The 23043-nt window shown below is 48.2% G+C and overlaps 1 protein-coding gene across 2 annotated transcripts in view; it reads right to left on the minus strand.

Annotated features, from left to right (window-relative positions):
* Positions 1 to 3741: 3741 nt before the first annotated feature.
* Positions 3742 to 23043, minus strand: part of LOC133119387 (thyrotropin-releasing hormone-degrading ectoenzyme-like) — a 127658-nt gene continuing 108356 nt past the window's right edge. For both annotated transcript variants that reach the window (XM_061229940.1, XM_061229941.1), the window contains exons 13-19: positions 20345 to 20492; positions 17539 to 17636; positions 17312 to 17419; positions 10903 to 11070; positions 6166 to 6306; positions 5682 to 5763; positions 3742 to 3955 (exon numbers count right to left, since the gene is read on the minus strand). In XM_061229940.1, the coding sequence (XP_061085924.1) occupies positions 3812 to 3955; positions 5682 to 5763; positions 6166 to 6306; positions 10903 to 11070; positions 17312 to 17419; positions 17539 to 17636; positions 20345 to 20492 (889 nt within the window). In that variant the 3' untranslated portion in view covers positions 3742 to 3811. The remainder of the gene's footprint in view (positions 3956 to 5681; positions 5764 to 6165; positions 6307 to 10902; positions 11071 to 17311; positions 17420 to 17538; positions 17637 to 20344; positions 20493 to 23043) is intronic.

The following is a 23043-nucleotide window of genomic DNA, read 5'->3' on the forward strand; positions in this document are numbered from 1 at the left end:
CACAAGGATAAAAACACTCTATTCTAAACTCTATTATCTCTTGTAAAAGCATTGTGAACATTAGTTACAACATCATCAGCACCGCTCACAGACACCTCAGTCAGTTCCATTTCCAACAGACATTCAGGATGGTCACTACTGCAATTCTGGGTGACCGTTCCCGCTCTCAATCGGCCTGCTCCCATCAGTGATGGGCTTTCTGCTACTTCACTGCACAACACACCAGGGCAAAAACACATTTCTGCCACAAATAATCACACTTACACATCAGCAACACCCACTTCCCTTCAACTGTGTGTCTGTTCAAACACATTGAGCTGCAAAGTACAGAGTTTGTTTCATGAAAGTGCAGAGAACACTTAATCACCTGTTTTGACTCAGTGATGCAGGTCAAGCAATGTGGGTCTTTGCAGAGACATGTTTTCACTCTGATCACCAGCCAATTTGCCTGTGTCATTACACAGGCAAAAGGTTAACACCGCTCAGCTTTCATAGAGCCACAGAACATATTAAGGTGGGTTAACAGAGATAATGTGATGTTATATGACAAATGATTGCTTAGCTATAATGCATAAAGACTGGGATACTTCCTACTGTTACTTTGGAATTCTCTGGTCTCTTGAAGCTTCTTGCACGGAGCACACAGACTCCGCAGATTAATCTGTTTTATTTTAAACTCAACATTTGTAATGAACACCTTTTGACTCTGAGTGCTTCTTCGACATCATTGCTGCCAATACAACTTCACCCACGTAAAAGGGACAAGGAGGAAAAGTGACAAAAATATTTCCTCTACAACACCACTGCAGATGAACAAGCAGGCTGCACTTCTCACTTTAAATTTGTGTTTTTTTTTCAGTTTCATGCCTGATATTGTCTCCTGTCTGAACTGATGCATGTGTCTGAAGGTTCTGGATGAAATGCAGACAAACCGGTATAAATACGGAGGAAGTGTCGCTCCCAAACTTATTTTCCACTGGAAGAAGAATAATAATAATGATAATAATAATAGTACATCATTTACATAACATACCCGTTCTGAGGTCCCGCTTCAACTTCAGTGATGGCGCTGAGACACCACGTGAAAATGCTCAAATTCCTTTTAAAAGCAAACAAATATTAACACACGGCAAAACACAATTAACATATTCACAATTCTCCAATCGCATACGCAAAATCACATTACTCCACACATCTTACAAGTATGCCCCAGTCTGCACTTCTGATGTTCATTTGCATCATTAACACACTTCATAAGCACAATGAGATGATGTTTACTTCTACCTTTCTCACAATATTCTCTTAATTGCATTCAACCTATCCAACAAGACAAGCTCAGTCTATCACCCAAATAAACACTAAAACTGTCAATGCATCCCACAAATATAATAACCTGATATTACCCAACACATTTATACCACTTGCTGCCAAAACATTTGCCAGTACTTGGACAATTCAAGGACATTAGTACATTACATACATACATTACAGCAAAGCCAAGTGTCAGCCAGCTAACTGCTTTTTCACATGTCCGTAGACATGAATAATACCTACACGTAATACGTTTGCAAATAAACACCAGGACAAACACACACACGCCAACAAGGTGAAGAGTGACGTATTACTGTACAAAATCATTTATTATCCCATTTAAAATCCCATAGACATTCTGCTTACAATACAGAATATATCGTCTCATTTACAAAGAAAAATAAACTGTTGTCAACACTCTCAGATAATGGAATGGAAAGGAACTTTTATTTTTTTTTGTTTTTTTTTGGTGAGTGTCTCTGAGGCGAGCCCGGGGTATAAACCAAACACTTCATACTAACAACATGATCAAAATCTATTTATTCAGAAGCATATCAAGGGGCTTAAGCAGGTCACAGGTAAAGCCAATTTTGTCCCACGGGATAGGCCAAATTTCATATGGACTTCTCGGAGTCGGTATGGGACATTTTACGGGACATTTTACATCAGGAAGCTGGGGCACTGCTCGCTCAGGAAACTCCTGGGCCAAACAGTTCTGTTACATCGTCACAATGTATGCAATATCACACCAAACGAGGGACGAGACTCTCACCAATTCAGCAGTGACTGTTCAGCACTTCACTCTCCTTACAGATGCTCACAAACACCGGCTCATCCACACAAAATGGCCACCCAACCACAGACCCAAACACCCGCAGGCCACAGACACTACGGCAGGTTACGTGATCTTTGTCCGTGATGACGTCGGGCAGATGCGGTAAGGACACTGAACTCTGACACCCTCTGAGGTCATAGGTTCCAGTCCCTCTGTTGGGTTCAGATCTAAATACATCAACCTGTGTGGTCCAGTCAGGTTACTGTGGTTACAGTGGCAGGGGATGAGAACCCTTTTCTCACACACACATACACGCCACACCCCCACACACACATCACACAGACACACACACTCACTCACACACACACACTCACACACACACACACACACACACACGTCACACGTCACACGTCACACGTCACACACACATACACGCCACACACATACACGCCACACACACACCACCAAACACTGGCTGAGCTGCAGGCAGACACATCTTCCTCCCTTACACATCACAGTATGGCTTACAGAAAGGTCAAACACTTTTCTCAACGGGATATTTACACTTCGGTGTGGCACGAGTAACTCCTGCCACTTCACTCCCATTCATTTTCAGGACCTCAGCACAGTTAATCTCCTCAAAGGACAAACTAACTACAGAGGATAATGGATCTATAACAGACACTACTAATATCAAAACGCCTTGCTTTTTCAAATGTCTTACGGATTTCTAGTCTTATCACCTTGGAATAACAACAATAAAGAAAAGACCTGGGAAAAGTTTTCAGGTGGCACACAGCTACGGCATTACACTTCTGTTGCACTTTTGTTTTCGTGCAATTGCACACCGAGGACTCTGGGACTCAGGGACTCTGCAGGGAGAAGACGGGGTGCAATTGCACACCAAATTGGGAGAAATAAATAAAATATATATACATACATACAGCTTGCTGTATTATCTTCAATCGATTCCTTTCGGCGTGGTGACAAAAATGAATGGTAGTGAATTGGGGGAGAGCTGACGTCGCTCCGATTCACACGATGCAAATAGTGGGGTATAAGCTCCACAGAATTACCTATGCAATACCACAGTGAAACATCCCTTTTACTTTTACTACACTTTCCCATTGGAGACGGTCTGTCCCACACCTTTCCAGGCTCCCAAACAACACACTGATTGTCACGTCGTTGTCTTTTGTGCTTGTAACAGTTTGCATATCGCTGCCGTTCCTCCTCTCTCTCCAGTGGAGAGGACTGACGGAGGTCGGCTCAAGTCCACGGGTTGGGCTGACAGGCTCGTTGGTCTACATGCTGAACAACTGCTGAAGGAGGGAATGAACAACCATGCACATAAAAAAAAAAAAAAGCATCAACTCAAGATGAACAAGACCATGCAATACTTCAAATAAGCATTGTTCAATTTGCACATTTTCAAGCAGGACGAGAGGAGAGCCAACAACGACGGGCTCCACTCCTTCAACTCTTCCTCCATTCCTGCCGTTCTTCTTCTTCTTCTTCCTCTTCTTCCCCTCGTTAAGCCACAGATACAATTTCTTTAATTTGCAGGGAAAAGAAAAAAAACGAATGTGTACACGAATATAACTTCCGAGTCCAGAGCTTGCGGTTCTCCGCCGAGCGTTCTTCGACTCCCCCCCCCCCCCCCCCCGCTGTCGACCGGTGTGTAAGTGTTCAGCTGACGTGCGTCACCGGGGGAGGCCCGCTGGGTTAGCCGTTGGGGGACTTGCGGAGCCACTGGAAGAACTGCCGCTGGAAGAGGCTGTGCCACCTGACGTTGGCCTCCACGATCTCCACGGCGCGGGCGAACGCCGCCGTCGCCATGCCGCCGCTGTTCTGCACGAAGTCCCTCAGCTGGAGGAGACGGGCAGAGCGGGAGAGAAGAGGCCTCGTTACATCACCCCGCCCCTGTCGCACGTCAGCTGACAACGGTAAACAGTTGGCATGTATAGAGCGCCTTTATCCAAAGCGCTGAACAATTGATGCTTCTCATTCACCCATTCATACACACACGCACACACACACACACACACACACACACACACACACGGCGATTGGCTGCCATACAAGGCACCGAGCAGCTCGTCAGGAGCATTTCGGGGTTAGGTGTCTCGCTCAACACACCCAGCTGTCCGATTGGAAGATGACTGCTCTCACCGCCTGAGCCAGTGTCGCCCCTGACAACACCATCACACAGTCACTCGGTTTCCACACACCTGTTTGTTTCGCCGTCTGGGCGCGGAGACGTCTCTTCCCTGCTAAATTCCATTTCCCTGCTTAAACTCCACTCGAGAAATATTTCATCTTCTTTTTCACCTCTATGTTTTCCCTTTGGTGATTTTATTAAATCTTTATCACAAGACAAGACATACCACCTGAACTTCATTCCTTGCAGAAAGAAATTACCATATCGGTTTCGTCTCATGTTTCAACTTGAATAACATTTCAATGTTTCATCATTCTGATTATTTGTTACTTTCATGAATTCCATAACCCCCAGGAACCTTTTTTTTTTAAAGAGTTTTGCTTTAGAAGTTCTTCAAAAAGAAAGAAAAAACTCTCCCAAATTAATATTCTTCCAATTATTCTCATTATCCTTTCAATGATTTGACCTCTTGCTATTTGTACCCAGCTCAACACTTATAATTGCCCGTCTTTAGCACTTCAGACTGGACAAATCCTCAAGGGTCCGTATGACAAAGGACATACTGTGCCAGCCGCCATTTTGCCTCAGGCACTTTCTCTCCGCTCAGCAAAAAAGCCAACTGAACACGGCTGCTGGCCATATTCGCAAGTCATCCTTATTGTATAATGTGCTTCATAATGGAACAAAGAGACACATTCATAACCCATTTCATTTCATTTTTACAAGATTTTGTTAGAAAGTTTGATTTCGAGCACATATACAACTAGAGGCCATCTACAATGTCGTTTCGGGTTTATTTTTTTTTTATTTATTTTTTTCCTCCATTTTGAACCTCAAAATGCCCTGTGTACCTCAGAAGCCAATTAGTGGACAAAATAGTCGAGCTCAGAATGAATAAAAAACAGATATGAATACAAATACTTCCTTGGGGTGCTGAGTTATGCATAAATGGAACAATAAAAACACAACGTGTCTAGTTTGGGGGAAACGCGTTACTGAAATTCTGGATCGACTCCACGGGGCCCCCACGTGCCTCATTACCCCCGGTCCCAGAGTGCACTCACACAATCACGTCACTGAAATGACACGCAGTCTGCTCTCACGGGTTTCTAAAACACGCTGCATTTCCCCGTCAGGAGAAACAGGCACAACAACACTCTGCAGCCTGTAGCCTAGTGCCTGAGGTGCTTGACAGGGACCCGGAAGGTCAGTGGTTCCATCCCCGGTGTAGCCACGATACGATCCGCACAGCTACTGGGCCCTTGAGCAAGGCCCTAAACCCTGTATTACTCCAGGGGAGGATTGTCTCCTGCTTAGTCTAATCAACTGTAAGTAAGTCGCTTTGGATCAAAGCATCAAGATACATAACACATTATTACTATAATTAATATTACTTTCCATGAGAAAAGAGAAAAGTGTTCTTGAACAGCCTACCTCGTTCAGTTCTGACTCTGTATTTAAAAACTCAGTCACACCGTTGATTAATCTTGAATTCATGAATAAGGCCTCTCCATATCTGTAAATGACACAACATTACACACAATATAAAATACAACTATGGTTGCATAGAGGAATACATACATAAAAATCTAATTCCTACAAGCCAATTTTCTTTTAGATTGTGGGACAGTGTGCCTAAGACAATTGATGCAGTTTTAAAGGAGAAGAGTGGTCACAATAAATATTGATTTGATTTAGTTTACTGCTTTTATTGTAAAGTTTTTGATATTTAGAAACTGCAATTTCATATATTCTTTTAAAGCATCTTCACTTTATGGAATTGTTTTTACACGTGCCTTTGACTTCTGCGTCATACTATACATCACATCAGCCATCAAGTGCCCAGAAACATTCACCCAGGCCCGTCTGTATCACGCAGGCATAAACGGGTCGTTGTGACAAAACGGTAAAGCCGTACCTGGCGTTTAAGATGTCCCACTTCTCCCTGAAGTACCGCCAGGCCAGGTGTCTCCCGTGGGGGTTCCGGCCCACGTGGATGATCACGTCGATCACCTCCTGATCCGGAACCAGGTCCGAGGTGAGAGAGAGGTTCAGGAGCCTGGGGGTCGGAGAGGCGGACGGGAGTGAGGCCTACAGACGCCCCTCGGAGTCACCTGGAGAGGTGCTCACACTCACACACACGCCAACCTCCAGAAACGTCTCTCCAGGACTCCAGGAGAGGGGGAGGAGGGATTCCCTCAGACTGTCGCTCGTCTGTTTGTGACGGTTCTCACAAATGTACACGCTTTCTGACCACCTGCATGTGTCAGAGAGCTGGTGAGAAACTCCGGGACCCTCCAGGACAGGCGGGATGCCTGTAAACTGGACCGCTTGCTGCCATTGGCAGAGAACAGTGCGGCTGGAACGATGTGGCAACAGGAGTGATAAAGTATCACGGTGAAAAAATTAACCGCCACAAAAAATACACCTGGAAGACTTATTACTTATGCTATTCATCCAGATTGTCAAATCCCCGCTGTGGCATAGACGTTTCCAATTTGCAATTACACACTAGGTTAATTTTCTGCCTTTTTCTGACAAGGAAATTACAGATAATCTTTTCTGCGTCTCTGTGACATTTGCTATCTGCACATTTCCTCTTTTTAAACTTGTTTTGTTCCAGCGGATTCGTTCTCCCAAAGGCGATAGTTTCTCCCTTATCGAAAGCAGCGTCCATAACTCACGCTTGACATTTTAACTATACATATCGCCGGATATTGACTGCAGCAATCCGGCCTGAACACATCGCTCAAGGGTATCGGTGCTGCTCCCGCAGACGGGATGTGAACCCAAAACCGAGTGAAAACGCTCCGTGCTCCAGAGAGACAGACACCTGTGAGGAAGAGCCACACTGTCCCTGAGTTTATATCCATGTATCCTCTTCCACTGCGGAGAACAGCAAAACAAAATGGCGTCCAGTCTTGTGTGTGTGTGTGTGTGTGTGTGTGTGTGTGTGTCTGTCGATGCATGTGTCACTGTGTGTGCTGTATGTGCATGTGGTGTGTGAGCATGTGTGTGTTGTGTGTGTGAGACTGTGTGTGTGTGTGTGTGTCCCCGAGTTTACATCCAGGCATCCATTTCCACTGCTGATAACAGCAAAACAAAATGGCGTCCAGTCTTCACTTGGCAGTGACCCAGACACTGTGAATGGGGACACCGCCACACATTACTGAGTGGAAATTATACACCCTACCAGTGATGGGAGGCCGACGCAGGCTAATGTTCCTGGGGGGGGGGGGGTGTGATATTTTGAGGGAGAGCAGGGGTGTTAACCACACACCGCAGTGGATCTAACTGACCCTCCCGCCCTCAGGAGAGAGTCTGTTTCAGGAAGTGGGGCAGGTCAGGACTCTCCCACATGTAAAACGAGCAGCAGCCGGGGTCACAGCCATTGATCAGCCTGCACTGCAGTTGGACAGTGCGTGTGTGTGTGTGAGTGTGTGTGTGTATATGTCTGTGTTTGTTGTGTGTGCGTGTGTGTGATTGAGAGAGAGAGAGCAAGAGAGTTTATGTGTATATATGGATGTTTGTGTGTGTGTGAGTATGTGTGTGTTTGTGTGTGTATGTATATGTCTGTGTTTCTTGTGTGTGCGTGTGTGTGTGTGTGAGAGACAGAGAGAGAGTTTCTGTGTATATATGGATGTTTGTGTGTGTGTGTGTGTGTGTGTGTGTGTGTGTGTGTGTGTGTGTGTGTGTATGTGTATGTGTCTGTGATTGTTGTTTGTGTGTGCGTGAGATTGAGAGTGTGTGTGTATGTGCATATATGGTTGTTTGTGTGTGTCTGTGTTTGTTGTGAGTGTGTGTGTGTGTGTGTGTGTGTATGTGTGTATGTGTATGTCTGTGATTGTTGTTTGTGTGTGTGTGAGATTGAGAGAGTGTGTGTGTATGTGCATATACGGTTGTTTGTGTGTGTGTATGTGAGAGTGTGTGTGTGTGTGTGTGTGTGTGTATGTGTCTGTGTTTGATGTGTTTGTTGTGTGTGTGTGTGTGTGTGTGTGTGTGTGTTTCCAGGCTTCATGCAGCATCTCTTACACCCTACAGATGCACATTTGCATTCGGTGTCTTTTACACACAGACAGCCCCCCCCCACCCCCTCCAAGGCTCTGCTTTCCTCAGTTTCTGCACACACAGAGAAATATAATCACCACTGAAATCGATGCGCCGCAGAACACGTCCATATGCACTACTTACATACTGTTAACAATACGCACAGACTCAGAGAGGAAGGGTCAGTGTCACTAACCTCTGTCGAGGATGCGTTTTTTACACAACGCCATTTTGAATGGCGTGATATTGGATCACAGGTTCAGATATCTGCAGCATAAAAATCATTCAAATGCTTCTCAGCAAAAACAACAAGAATGTGAATGTGTAATATCCATACACTGTTCTCGAGTGCTTCAGCTATCACAACAAATGCAAGACTATTCGTTCTATTTTGCTCTGTTCCTTACACTAAGGCTAATCTTAGCTAGTTAACATACTGACAGGACTACTTTTCACGAGCAATAAACCCATAAACAACCAAAATACTTTTATTCACATTTTTAAGTTATCACACCCAGGCATACCTCTCTGCTGTTAGAGAGACACACACACACACACACACACACACACACACACACACACAAAAAGTGACCCATCAACCAATTACGTTCTGGGCAGCAGTCCTGCAGGTTATGAAGGAAGTAAATGAGGCACACAGAAGAGGCAGGGACCCGACAGACAGCCCCGTAAGACAGCACATAAATCAGAGCGAACCAGCAGCACAACAACACTGGATTTATAACTCTTAGCGAAGTTGTCAGGAGCGAAAAAACACCAACTGTAGCTTGCTGTGAATCAGGCGCCCATATCAGCCAATCGGCGGCTGCCAAAATGATTGAATACGAAGATGAAGAACAATATTAGGATCCCGCAGGCTCTTCCACACACACTTTATAAACATCGCATCACACCGATACTCCAGGTAGGACAAGGCAACAAGCCCCCCACCCTTCCCTCCACCAGTTGGAAAACGAATCAAGACATTCTTGATTTATGTAGCAATTATCCATTCAGCTAAATGAACACGCCTTTACAATGCACACGAACGGTAAACGGACCCGTATCGACGTCGCACTTTTATCCGAAGCCCGTCACAACCGACCTTACGACTGCTCTTACCTCCTGAGCTAATGTCACCCCCACACAACTCACGTGTTGCTTATTTTGGGCCCCATGTCTGCACCCAGAGCAGCTCAGGTACAGAAGCGAGGCTCAGGCCCAGGTCTGGTGGGTGTGGATGTGCAGTCGTACGTTTCACGCACGGTGATGGCGTCCGTGTCCCCGGCGTTAAAAAAGGCTCCGCTCGGCCGCTCTTTCCGTCTCCCGACGTTGCCTTTTGCCGACGGCGCCGACGATTCAACACTCACCGTGTGTCCTTCAGCATCTAACATGCACACTGCATCTTTGTGCGCTCCTTACAATGTTTATGCAAATCGATTGGCTGATTAGCAATTCAAACCTACGCCTTCGTCCTGATCTTTTCTCCTGCTTTTGACGGGAACACAAGCAAGCCCAGCGATTTTTGGCTCGCGAGTGTTCACTCAAGACTACCCAGCGAGCACAAAATGTTCTCACCATGTTACCGGAGCGTTTTGTCAATGTCATAACAGTGCCACAACGTTGCGGCTACGTTGTGAGAACATCGAAAAAGGGTTTTATCTGGGATAGTACCGAGAGGGGCTGAAGGGGAAAAGGCAGGCATTTGGGTCTACACCTCCCTGCATACTCATTTACACCCAGACTGACACATAAAGGAAGATTTGTCAACGCCGCATAAAAAAACATTGTCTTTCTGGAAAAGACATAAAAATGATCACAGGGCTCCCCGTCAAAAACACCAGCTCCCACAGTAACAGAACATGCTGTGAAGTGAACACACTGCTTAGTGTGTACTTAAAAGGGTACCATCACCTCCCACAGTAACAGAACATGCTGTGAAGTGAACACACTGCTTAGCCTGTGCAGACAAGGGTACCATCACCTCCCACAGTAACAGAACATGCTGTGAAGTGAACACACTGCTTAGTGTGTACTTAAAAGGGTACCATCACCTCCCACAGTAACAGAACATGCTGTGAAGTGAACACACTGCTTAGCCTGTGCAGACAAGGGTACCATCACCTCCCACAGTAACAGAACATGCTGTGAAGTGAACACACTGCTTAGTGTGTACTTAAAAGGGTACCATCACCTCCCACAGTAACAGTATGTGCTGCTCAGGTGAACACACTGCTTAGTGTGGGTGCCATGACCTCCTATGTATCCACGCCTGCAAGCGTTATAAGACTGTATGTGTGTATGTGTGTGAGTGTGAGTGTGTGAGTGTGTGAGTGTGTCTGTGTGTGAGAGTGTGAGTGTGTGTGAGTGTCTGAGTGTGTATATGTGTGAGAGTGTGAGAGTGTGTGTGTGTGTGTGTGTGAGTGTGTGAGTGTGTGTGTGAGTGTGTGTGTGTGTGACCGTGTGAGTGTGTGTGTGAGTGTGTGTGTGTGAGTGTGTGTGAGTGTGTGAGCGTGTGTGTGTGTGTGAGAGAGTGTGTGTGAGTGTGTGAGCGTGTGAGTGTGTGTGAGTGTGTGAGTGTGTGAGTGTGTGTGCGTGTGTGTGTTCTCACCGGTTCAGCAGGAAGGCGTTGTCGCTGCAGGTCAGGGCCTCCAGCAGCACCTTCTTCTCGGAGATGGCGGAGGTGGAGTGAAACTTCATCCAGATGAACTCCCACACGTCCTCGTCCATCAGGGACACGCCCGTGCAGTACACAATGTCCCTCACGTTGGGCGGGATCCTGCCGGAACATCAGCACAGCCAGTCACTTCACAATAACACAACATGAGCACAGCCAGTCACTTCACAATAACACAACATGAGCACAGCCAGTCACTTCACAATAACACAACAACAAGAGCACAGTCAGTCACTTTACAATTACACAACAACATCAGCACAGCCAGTCATTTTCTCACAATAACACAACAACAACACATAAACATATGGTACAGCACTGCGTATCAACCAACGAAAGAGACTAATCTGGTGCTTCCCACATACAGGACATGTTGTTCAACAGGAAAAGGTCTGGAGCACTTAATAAGGCCTTTAATGGTGCAACACTGCTACTGCGTCTTCATCGGCGTTAATTAACAGACATGGTACAAACAGACAGTTCTTCTAGTCCCCAACAGGTGCAGCCAAACATCACCACAGGTCACAACAGTCATCACACGTGGACCGACACAGGACGGTCGACAAACAGCTAACATGTCAGTTGGAACTTGGAGATATAAGAAACTACATTTATTAAAATAAAGGAGCACGATTGCATTTGCCCTATTCTAAAACCAGCATCCAGCACTCTCAAAACACAGCGACACACTAAGGTGGCAAATGGCTGCCTGAATATCAGCAAACATTTACAAAAACAACCCCGAAAAAACATCTCTTTCAAGGTCAAAGTCATCATCGCAGATTGAAGGCCTCATTTGCACTGGCTACCACGTGGGGGGGAGGTGTGCCCATCTATGCCAAAAATGGCGCGCTCCTCCCGAAAGGGTTTAAGCTGCTTACGGAGGAGCGACATTCTCCAATCCCTGGACACCTGTGTACAAGGCTTTGCGAAGCTAATCAGACTGTGTTCATTTCCAGCCAACCAAGGAACACTTCCTGCTGCCAAAGTCAATACGAGCCGGGCTCCAGTTTCAGGGGGCTGTGGGATTGTGTGCGTTGGCCCAGCGAAAGTCACATTGAGCACAAACGCCACGTCATGCCGGCTTTATAAAAATAACTCCACGGTCAGTCCTGCACTTTCTTAACAAAAAGAAAATACTAATGGAAAAGAAAAAACACATAAAAATAAAAAATACCCTTGCCATTTCACAGATTACTGGCAGAACACAATGTGTGTTTAATCAATGATTATGAGCCCACAGCTCAGCTATGCTCAAATTATCTCGCTTAAATGACAATCCACAATGGCCTTGTTATGCTAAAGGAAGGGATTTACTAACATTTAATTAAACCTCTATGTTGTTACTTCTGTTTATTCTGACGGCAATCTAAACAAATATTGGCCGATTCATTTTCTTAAGCAATAAAAGGCACCTTTTTTTTTTTTTTTACTATGCTCAGCAAAAATGCAGTCCTCCGATTTGACAGCGCGATACAAATCCCATCAAGTGTTTTGCCAGAATCCCACAGACATGATACGGGCAATGACTTCGCAATGAGCTACAAGAGCTGGAGGCAAAACACACACGGAAAGGGCTGCGTACACACACTCCACATAAAGTTTAAAAGGTTGGAACAATTTTGTGCCACCAAAGACAAGCACCCATAAGATATAACGATGGCTGGTTTCAAAAATCTCAAAGATAATCACGAGAAGCCAAGAGTACGACTGCAAAATACACAGCCACACAAAACAGAAGCACAGCTGACCATTTAACATGATCCATCTTTTTGGAGATTGACACAAGTACCAGGTAGCGTAGGCCTGTGGACAGCTTTCATAGGCCTACGAGAGGTGAAGAGGCCTCAGGATTGTACGTGTGACAGTGTCGACACTGCATGACCTGGTACCCAGCAGTCCGAGAGGTAAATGTTCTCCTTTAAAAAGCTCTCATACAGCGTTGGTGAGACGGATGACTCCACCGGGATGTGATCAGAGCCAGTTCCTCACGTTGGGAACGACTGAAGAGGACGACTGTGATTACCCGGCCTTCAAGGTTCAGCAGTATCCACCGCATAATGTTTACACCCAATTAAAAATTAAAGGGGGGGATGAAATGGAGAGGGCATTAAAAAACAGGATGGAGGGGAGGGGGGGGACACTGAAATAGCACTTTTCTCCCCTTTCTCTCTCACTCACTCTCTCTCTCTCTCTTTCTTTCTCTGAAGAGCATCATCCCACCCCCTGCTAAAAATAAACAGCTTTTGCGTCTCCCAGAGAGGACGGTGAAGGAGTGTCTCGCGCTGTGTGAGGCAATAAGGTGCGGTAGTTAATCACGGTCCGGAGGAGGTGGCTCTCTGGAGGAGGAGGCCTGGCCTGGCCTGCAGCATGGCAGAAGAGCTGAGGTTTGGTTTGGGAGAAGCTGGGGGCTCCCGCGGGGATACGAAGGGCAGCCGAGCGGCTCCCCCAGAAATCCTGCACGCCTTCTTTCTCCTCTCTCTCTCTCTCTCTCTTTTTAGTGACCAAATGTTTCCTTTATTCAGAAAGGTTTTCACACACAACGTTTAACAGTGCATCTCTTTCTCTTTTCCTCCCACCCCCATTCCCTCAGCCACAGAACGCAGAATAAAAGACTCTACTCAAATCAAACAAACACCCAAAATCATAATTAAAAACTAAAACAGCAGTAGCTGCTGAATGCCAGGCATCCAATTTCTTTAGCTCAGCTCCATGAATCCCAGCGATCCTTCTCCTCTCCTCTCCCTCACTCACTCACGCACACATCTCATTTCTCTTCTCTCTTTTCTGAACAAATTATTTATGAGGAAGACAGAAAGCTGAAAAAGGCCTCCGTCTGTTTAGTCTATCTCCAATAATGACCTGTCGAGCAGACCGTGTGTAGGGCAGACCGTGTGTAGGGCAGGGCGTGTGTAGGGCAGGGCGTGTGTAGAGGCGAGCATGTGTAGAGCAGAGTGTGTGTAGGGCAGAGTGTGTGTAGAGCAGACCGTGTGTAGAGCAGGGCGTGTGTAGGGCAGGGCGTGTGTAGGGCAGGGTGTGTGTACAGTGTGTGTAGGGCAGAGTGTGTGTAGAGCAGACCGTGTGTAGGGCAGGGCATGTGTAGAGCAGAGTGTGTGTAGAGCAGACCGTGTGTAGGGCAGGGTGTGTGTACAGTGTGTGTAGAGCAGGGCGTGTGTAGAGCAGAGTGTGTGTACAGCAGAGTGTGTGTAGAGCAGAGTGTGTGTAGAGCAGAGTGTGTGTAGAGCAGACCGTGTGTAGGGCAGGGCGTGTGTAGGGCAGGGTGTGTGTAGAGCAGACCGTGTGTAGGGCAGGGCGTGTGTAGGGCAGGGTGTGTGTACAGTGTGTGTAGGGCAGAGCATGTGTAGGGCAGAGCGTGTGTAGAGCAGAGCGTGTGTAGAGTAGAGCGTGTGTAGAGTGTGTGTAGAGCAGGGCGTGTGTAGGGCAGAGTGTGTGTAGAGCAGAGTGTGTGTAGAGCAGGGCGTGTGTAGAGCAGAGTGTGTGTAGAGCAGACCGTGTGTAGGGCAGGGCGTGTGTAGGGCAGGGTGTGTGTACAGTGTGTGTAGAGCAGAGCGTGTGTATGGCAGAGTGTGTGTAGGGCAGGGCGTGTGTAGAGCAGAGTGTGTGTAGAGCAGAGTGTGTGTAGGGCAGAGTGTGTGTAGAGCAGACCGTGTGTAGGGCAGGGCTTGTGTAGAGCAGACCGTGTGTAGGGCAGGGCGTGTGTAGGGCAGGGTGTATGTACAGTGTGTGTATGGCAGAGTGTGTGTAGAGCAGACCGTGTGTAGGGCAGGGCGTGTGTAGGGCAGGGTGTGTGTACAGTGTGTGTATGGCAGAGCGTGTGTAGAGTGTGTGTAGGCCAGAGTGTGTGTAGGGCAGGGAGTGTGTAGGCCTGAGTGTGTGTAGGGCAGGGAGTGTGTAGGCCTGAGTGTGTGTAGGGCAGGGAGTGTGTAGGCCTGAGTGTGTGTAGGGCAGGCTGCTTCCAGTGATAATGATTCCCCTGTTCCCTTCAAAGAGAGGTCTGAGGTCTGGAGGTCTGAGGTCTGAAGTCTGGAGGTCTGAGGTCTGGAGGTCTGAGGTCTGGAGGTCTGGAGGTCTGGAGGTCTGGAGGTCTGAGGTCTGAGGTCTGGAGGTCTGAGGTCTGAGGTCTGGAGGTCTGGAGGTCTGGAGGTCTGAGGTCTGAGGTCTGGAGGTCTGAGGTCTGGAGGTCTGAGGTCTGGAGGTCTGGAGGTCTGGAGGCTGCTGCTCTTACAAGGCCACAATTACCCAGCATGCCGAGTGTGGAGCGCCAAATTGTACCTCCTCAGGTTACGTTCAATTGACTCAATTTATTTTCTCAATCCTCCAGAAGAAAACACCGAGGAGAGAGACCCTCTGGTGGTCTCAGAAACCCAGTGTCATTACCCGAGCCTGTGAAATAAGACGCCGCAATTCACACCTGCGGTTTATCCCCGCCTGTCCGTTAATGGCACGATGCACAAATAAGAGATCAATCCACTGCCGTCAAGGACATCTAATCCATTCCCACTGTCTATATACTCTGTTTCTGAAATTATAGGTCTATAGATTAATCAGAGAATTAAGCTGAAGTATATGTTACAGTTCTGCGAGTGTTTGTTTCATGCAGAGGCTGTGGGTTGGATTGCCTGACAATTTCAGCATTACGCGGTAAATGTGCAGTTGTAATTCAACTCAAACACAGTGCATGAGATCGATAGGGACCAATGTAGTCTGTATGAGTTGATTTAACACTGAACATTTTACTGCGCAAGACCAAATACACACTGGATATTTAACACACTGGACTAAATAGTTTTCTTGTGGATCTTGTGGGGTTTTTAAAATGTACTCCCAAACTGTATTTCTGTAGAAAATGTAAAGATACTTAATTTCAAAATATCAGCCACACTTCAGAAAATAAATATTCAATACATGTGCCCTCAGATCAGAAGCAGTGCAGAGACCTGGCTAAGACAGGGTCTCTTACTCCTAGTACATAAATTCAGATACAGTTTTAAATGTCTAAACTTCACAGAAAACTGTAATTTCGAGTTAAAGCTGGAAATTAAAATGTGACCTGACCAGCCAGCTGCCTGCAAAACTGCATATAAATAATCGCTAAAAACTTTCAACTCCCAACCATTAAAATTGCACACTTCACTATGCTTTGAATATGGGAAAGTCAGGCCTCTCGATAAATGTCTGAATTCAAGCCCCGGTGGAGGGACAATAACATCTGGACAGCTGTTGGGGCCCTTGAGCAAGGCCCTTAACTCCGCATTGCTCCCGGGGGGATTGTCCCCTGCTTTGTCGAATCAACAGTAAGTCACTTTGGATAAAAGTGTCAACTAAATTGGAATATAATGTAATGAATTGCAAAAAAATGTTTTTAATAATAATGTAGAAATTAACCAGCAGGCCCCCTGTCACACACACACGACAGCCCACAAATAAAGGCGGAGAAATGCGGTCTCAACGTCCCAAAAGACGGGCCATCTTCTGTCATCCTTCAGCCAGCCCTGTTGGGTTTGTGATTTCTCAACCGGGATCGATTCCTCAGGGGCCTAATGCATCACGAGTGTGGACACAAGCCTTTTTTTCTTTCCCCCAGATGGGTTTTTAAAGTGTACGGGGAGCCCTGTCATTGGCTGGGCGGGCAGGGCCGCACTTACATCACCGTGTTTGCCAGGTCTGCCGCGTTTGACAAAGCGGAAAACAGCGGGACAGAACTGGGCCTGCCTCCCGTTGCCATGGGCACCGCGCCAGCATTGATCTGCGTAGCGTGGCGTCCGCTCAGGACGTGTCAATAATTACAAACGACTAAACAAATGAAGAAATTACTTTATGTTTGTTTACATCTGATGAATAATGTCTGCCTGTCAGCATAAGACTGTGAATATTGTGAATGTTTGCTTCGTTTTTTGTTTTTTTTTGGTATATTAACCAATGTATTTTCACAGTGCTATTCACGTCACAACATATTGCCGTGGTCTGAGGTCTGAGTGCACCATGCTCTGAATGTTATAAAAACATCCTCCTAAGTGCTTTGTAGTGCGTACCAGCGTGATAAGACCGTAATCAGACGGCAGTTTCGCACACTGCTGCAGTCCGGCATGGCGGCCTGTAGCATAGTGGTTAGGGTAAATGACTGGGACACGCAAGGTCAGTGGTTCTAATCCCGGTGCAGCCACATTAAGATCCGCACAGCCGTTGGGCCCTTGAGCAAGGCCCTTAACCCTGCATTGCTCCAGGGGAGGATTGTCTCCTGCTTAGTCTAATCAACTGTACGTCGCTCTGGATAAGAGCGTCCGCCAAATGCCAATAATGTACTGTAATGTGGGACGCCTACCTGTTCTTATTGCTGGATATCCAGTCAGAGATGAGGGAAACCGCCTGTCTGTGGCAGTGTTTGTTTCCAAAGCTGCAGGCCAGCATGATCACCTCTCTCTGCATCTCCCTGCGGCACGCCAGAGCACAGCGGCAATCAGCACGCACATTTAAAGGACTTACGCGACATAAAGTCATGTATTCACTGATAAATGAAGAAGGCATAAACAGAAAGACGCGGGGCCTTACTCAGCCTGGTACGCCACTTGCACGATGGAGCTGTTTGCGGAGCTCACAGGCCAGCCCAACCTGTGGTACATGGAGGCCACCTGACCCAGCACATAGTCCTGTTAAAGAGAACACACACACACAGACAGACAGACAGACAGACAGACAGACAGACACACACACACACACACACACACACACACACACCTGTTACCCATCCTGCCAGAGAGCACACACACACCTGTTACCCATCCTGCCAAAGAGAGCGCACACACACACACACACCTGTTACCCATCCTGCCAGAGAGCACACACACACCTGTTACCCATCCTGCCAAAGAGAGCGCACACACACACACACACCTGTTACCCATCCTGCCAGAGAGAGCGCACACACACACACACACCTGTTACCCATCCTGCCAGAGAGCACACACACCTGTTACCCATCCTGCCAGAGAGCACACACACACCTGTTACCCATCCTGCCAGAGAGAGCACACACACACCTGTTGCCCATCCTGCCAGAGAGAGCACACACACACCTGTTACCCATCCTGCCAGAGAGCTCACACACACCTGTTACCCATCCAGCCAGAGAGCACACACACACACCTGTTACCCATCCTGCCAGAGAGCACACACACACCTGTTACCCATCCTGCCAGAGAGCACACACACACCTGTTACCCATCCAGCCAGAGAGCACACACACCTGTTACCCATCCTGCCAGAGAGAGCACACACACACCTGTTGCCCATCCTGCCAGAGAGCTACAGACTGTACACACCTGTTACCCAAACTGAAATAAATATAACATGCTAATAGCCTGATAACTGTCCTGCCCATGAGGTACATTAAAACTTGTTAAGGCTTAGATCAAAGCTGCTCAGCCAAGCTCACCACAAGCTTGTGGAGTAATTTGCGTTTGCATCCTCAGCTTCACTAACTAACTCATGGGGTTTACTGTCAGAGACGGACTCTAAACCCATCAGAGCACCAAGGCTGCTGTGGTTAAAAGTTAGCTTTGATTAACGCGCAACAAATCTCCCCCGCAGGAGTGAAATTGCCTTAAAACAGCACGCCACGTTCTCAATCAGTGACAAACAGCCACACTGGTGAAATTAACCAATGTTAACACGGGAAGATTTGTTCAGCCATGATTCACGTAATGGCTGCAATCGTTTATGAATCTCCCAGGGGTTTCACTGAGAACAGAGCGGACTGAAATCAAAAAGCCCAAACACACAGAAGAGCTCACAGGCAGAGACTGGTCTCCATACGGAAAAGGGTTCAACATATCAGCTCCTAAAAGCACAAACACACTTCCGCCCGGTCGCTTAACACCAATACCAGGCATTAATACCCCACGGCTGAGTGTTTAATGCTTCTTGGAAGAGCACGTTTGAACGTTGCCGTGGACACCTGGTTGCCGGGGCGGAACGCTTCGGCGAATAATCGCCCGCAGCTGTCTCCTAGCTCCGTTAGCCCGGGCAACATCTGCCTCATCAGGCACCGTCCACAAAGAGAAATGGCCGATGGCTCGGGTGCAGGTGTCTCCCCCCACGTCTCTCCATCGTGGCCTTGCGGGGGGGGAAAGGGAATCATGCGACGCCCAGAACCCAAACCCTCTTCCCGGAGATCTACTGTCCTGTAGGATTTGAATCCAACCCTAATTTGGCTCACATGATTCTACTGACCTGAAATCTCTAGCTGTTGAGCGAGTTGTGCTTTGTTAGGGTTGGAGTGAAAACCTACAGGACTGTAGATCTCCAGGAACAGGGTTGGGCAGCCCTGCTCTAGCTGTTGAATGAGGTGTGCTTTGTTAGGGTTGTAGTGAAAACCTACAGGACTGTAGATCTCCAGGAACAGGGTTGGGCAGCCCTGCTCTAGCTGTTGAATGAGGTGTGCTTTGTTAGGGTTGGACTGAAAAGCTACAGGTCAGTAGACCTCCAGGAACAGGGTTGGGCAGCCCTGCTCTAGCTGTTGAATGAGGTGTGCTTTGTCAGGGTTGGACAGTAGATCTCCAGAAACAGGGTTGGGCAGGCCTGCCATAAACACTCCCACCACTGAAGCAGACGCAGTGGCAGCTGTCAATCAATCACAAAACTCCAGGGGGAGGAGCCTGAGGCAGCCCAGGTAACGCACAGGTGTATTATCTGCTCCTCGTGAACAGATGCGAGGTGTCGGCCCACGTCCCCAACGATGGAGAGAGACAAACGGGCCGCCTGTCTCGCCTTTAACCGCTCTCCAGCGGTCCGGAGAGGGAGGAGAGGACAGAGATTATGACTGATGATAATGGCAGAAGCACCTCGATATTATCCCAGCCCTGTCCACCCCGACACACTCTAATATATGGCACACATTCATCATGTGAGCTAAATTATACAAAGTGCACATTTGGGGCTTTTCATCTTGAACAAAAGATGAAAATGTTGATGTGAAGTGGGGGTTTTTACAATTAATACAGTTAAAGTTTTTTTCCCTTCAATCATGCAGTTATTTTTCAGATTATATTTCCCTGTAAAAGACCGCACTCTTTGAATATCCACATCTCGGCTTTGTGTTTGGGCTCCCTGCTGACACGTGAGGACTAGCAAAAGGTCAGCGTCAGTCTTAGGTCAGTCTTTCTTAACTTTTATTTGAAATTTAAATGCCACATCTTTGCTTCACAAACATAGTTTGGCAAGTGAAAAACATTGAAAGATCATAAACAGATGAATTTGGTGGAGAGACCTACACTGAACATGCTGTACTCCTCGGTGCTCGGTGGAGAGACCTACACTGAACATGCTGTACTCCTCAGTGATTGGTGGAGAGACCTACACTGAACATGCTGTACTCCTCCGTGCGATCCAGCAGCTTGTCCAGCTGGTAGAGGGAGCGGCTCGCCGCGTGCCAGGGCAGGAACTCCCTCTCCTGGGGCAGGTAGCGGATGATCTGCAGGGGGATGTTCTGGGGCAGGTACCCTGCTCTGGATGGGGGGGAGAGAGAGAGAGAGAGAGAGAGAGGGAGGGAGGGAGGGAGAGAGAGAGAGAGAGAGGGAGGGAGGGAGGGAGAGAGAGAGAGAGAGAGTGAGGGTGAGATAGAGGGGGATGGACAGAGAGCAAGAGAGGGAGTGGAAGATGGAGAGAGACGGAGAGAGGGGGAGAGAGTGTGAGATGGGAGAGAGAACATGAGGGAGGGGGAGATAGAGAGAGACAGAGAGCAAGAGATGGATTGGGAGAGAGAAAGATGGAGAGACGGGGATTTAATGGTTGCTTGCATCAGGAGCAGCGTTCACATCCCCTCTTAACCCGCACACCTGAAATGACTGAGAGAGCTCGGGGAAGCGGTCCGGGCGGATGAATCAGGGGCTGATTAGTGGAGTAATGTGTGGTCTGCAGTCTGGTTTATTAGACGTATCGGCCCGTCGTTCAGTCCGGTAGCAGACATAGCCTCTCCATCAGGGCACCAGCCATTACAGAAGCAGCACATTTCAGCTTCATGTCAATCACGTCCATTCTGTGTCATCAACACCAATCCGGCGCCAGTGTGCCCTGCAGGAGAACTGGAGGGCGGGACTTATTCTCCGATCGACCGCATCCTCCACCGAACGACCGGGTCGACCGCGATCGGACACAAAGCCATCGTTCCTTGGCTTGCGCTGAAACCCGTTAAAAGATTTTGGCACGATCGGTTAATCTCACGGTTACACAGCGGGTAATCACCCTGATATGTATTCAAAGGAGGGCAGAGCATTACTTTACATTACATTATTGGCATTTAGCAGACACTCTTATCCAGGGCAACGTGCAGTTGATTAGACTAAGCAGGAGACAATCCTCCCCTGGAGCAATGCAGGGTTAAGGGCCTTGCTCAAGGGCCCAACGGCTGTGCGGATCTTATTGTGGCTACACCGGGGATTGCACCACCGACCTTGCGGGTCCCAGTCATGCACCTTAACCGCTACGCTACAGGCCCAGAGTGGATCTGGGAGGACCTGCCTGGTGTGGCGTGTCGGCCGCAGACAGGGCGCTGTGCCCAGTAGACACTGTGAGAGGGGCCATGGCATGCCACGGACACACCAGATACCGTCCCCCCGGCACGCTGTGTTCCTCTCCACACCAACATGCACGATGTGTCAAGCTCCCACAAAAAGAACCGTCCGTCTTCTGGACCTTCAAACGAGCTCTTCCCCGCCGCGGCAGGGCGTGGGAGGGTTTGATAAGTGCCGCCATTCTTCTCAACCTGATTGCAACGTGTCCGATTCCTCCCCGGTCGCATCAATGGCGGCTGTCTTCAAAAAGGTCTCTGGAGCCGGTGTGTGAGAGTGTGTGTGTGTACGTGTGTGTGTGCGTGCATGTGAGTGTGTGTGTGTGTGTGTGTGAGAGAGTGTGTGTGTGTGTGTGTGTGTGAGTGTGTCTGTGCACGCACGCGCGCGTGTGTGTGTGTATGTGTGTGTGTGTGTGAGAGAGTGTGTGTGTGAGTGTGTGTGTGTGTGTGTGCGTGTGAGTGTGTGTGTGTGTGAGTGAGGACGTGTGTGTGTGTGTGCGTGTGTGTATGTGTGAGAGTGTGTGTGTGTACGTGTGTGTGTGTGTGTGCGTGCATGCATGTGAGTGTGTGTGTGTGTGTGTGAGAGAGTGTGTGTGTGTGTGTGTGTGAGTGTGTCTGTGCACGCACGCGCGCGTGTGTGTGTGTATGTGTGTGTGTGTGTGAGAGAGTGTGTGTGTGAGTGTGTGTGTGTGTGTGTGCGTGTGAGTGTGTGTGTGTGTGAGTGAGGACGTGTGTGTGTGTGTGCGTGTATGTCTGTGTGTGAGTGTGTGTGTGTGCGTGTGCGTGTGTGTTTGAGAGAGTGTGTGTGCATGTGAGTGAGCCACCCCCATTGTGCGAGACGTCCCAGAGAAAGCCAGGGACACATTAGCACCCTTCCTGTTTGTGAAAGCAGCCCTCTGAAGGCCAGCGCGCTAGGCTAGGACGGATGTGCTAAACCTCCAGCGCTCCTCAGCCCACAGCGCTAAAGCGCTGCAGCACTAATTACGCTCTGCTTGCCGGGGAGCTGCTCTAAATTGAGTGAAGAGGGTGGGGGGGGGGAAACGACGAGTTTAAAATCAGCGTGAAATATAAAACCTAACGGCGTCGTCGGCTCCCGGCTAATTAAGCGCGTCCGGTTTTGCGCGTCCCCCGCCAAACGCGCGATTTATGGCTCTCAGCTCATTACACGCGTCCGGTTAACATCCCCGCCAACCGTGGGATTCCCGCTCACACACGCGCAGGTGTCAATAAAGCTTTGGCGGGTTTTTAAGCGCGAGTGGCAGCTCTGTGTCAGCGGCTCTTTGCCAGCCGATCCCTCTCCGGGGCCGAACCTCTCTCACCCCCCGCCTCGGTCCAGCAACACCCCCACTCATGCACATCTTAAAGACCTGCTAATAGATTTGCCAATTAATTACGAGATTTACAAGGCGCTGAAACGCTTGACGCGGTCGGAAAGCCTCGTCTGTCCTCGGTAACTGTGTGCGGCGTGCGGACACCTTCGCCCTCGTAGC

The sequence above is a fragment of the Conger conger genome, chromosome 19, assembly GCF_963514075.1.
Source record: "Conger conger chromosome 19, fConCon1.1, whole genome shotgun sequence".
NCBI classification, from domain to species: domain Eukaryota; kingdom Metazoa; phylum Chordata; class Actinopteri; order Anguilliformes; family Congridae; genus Conger; species Conger conger.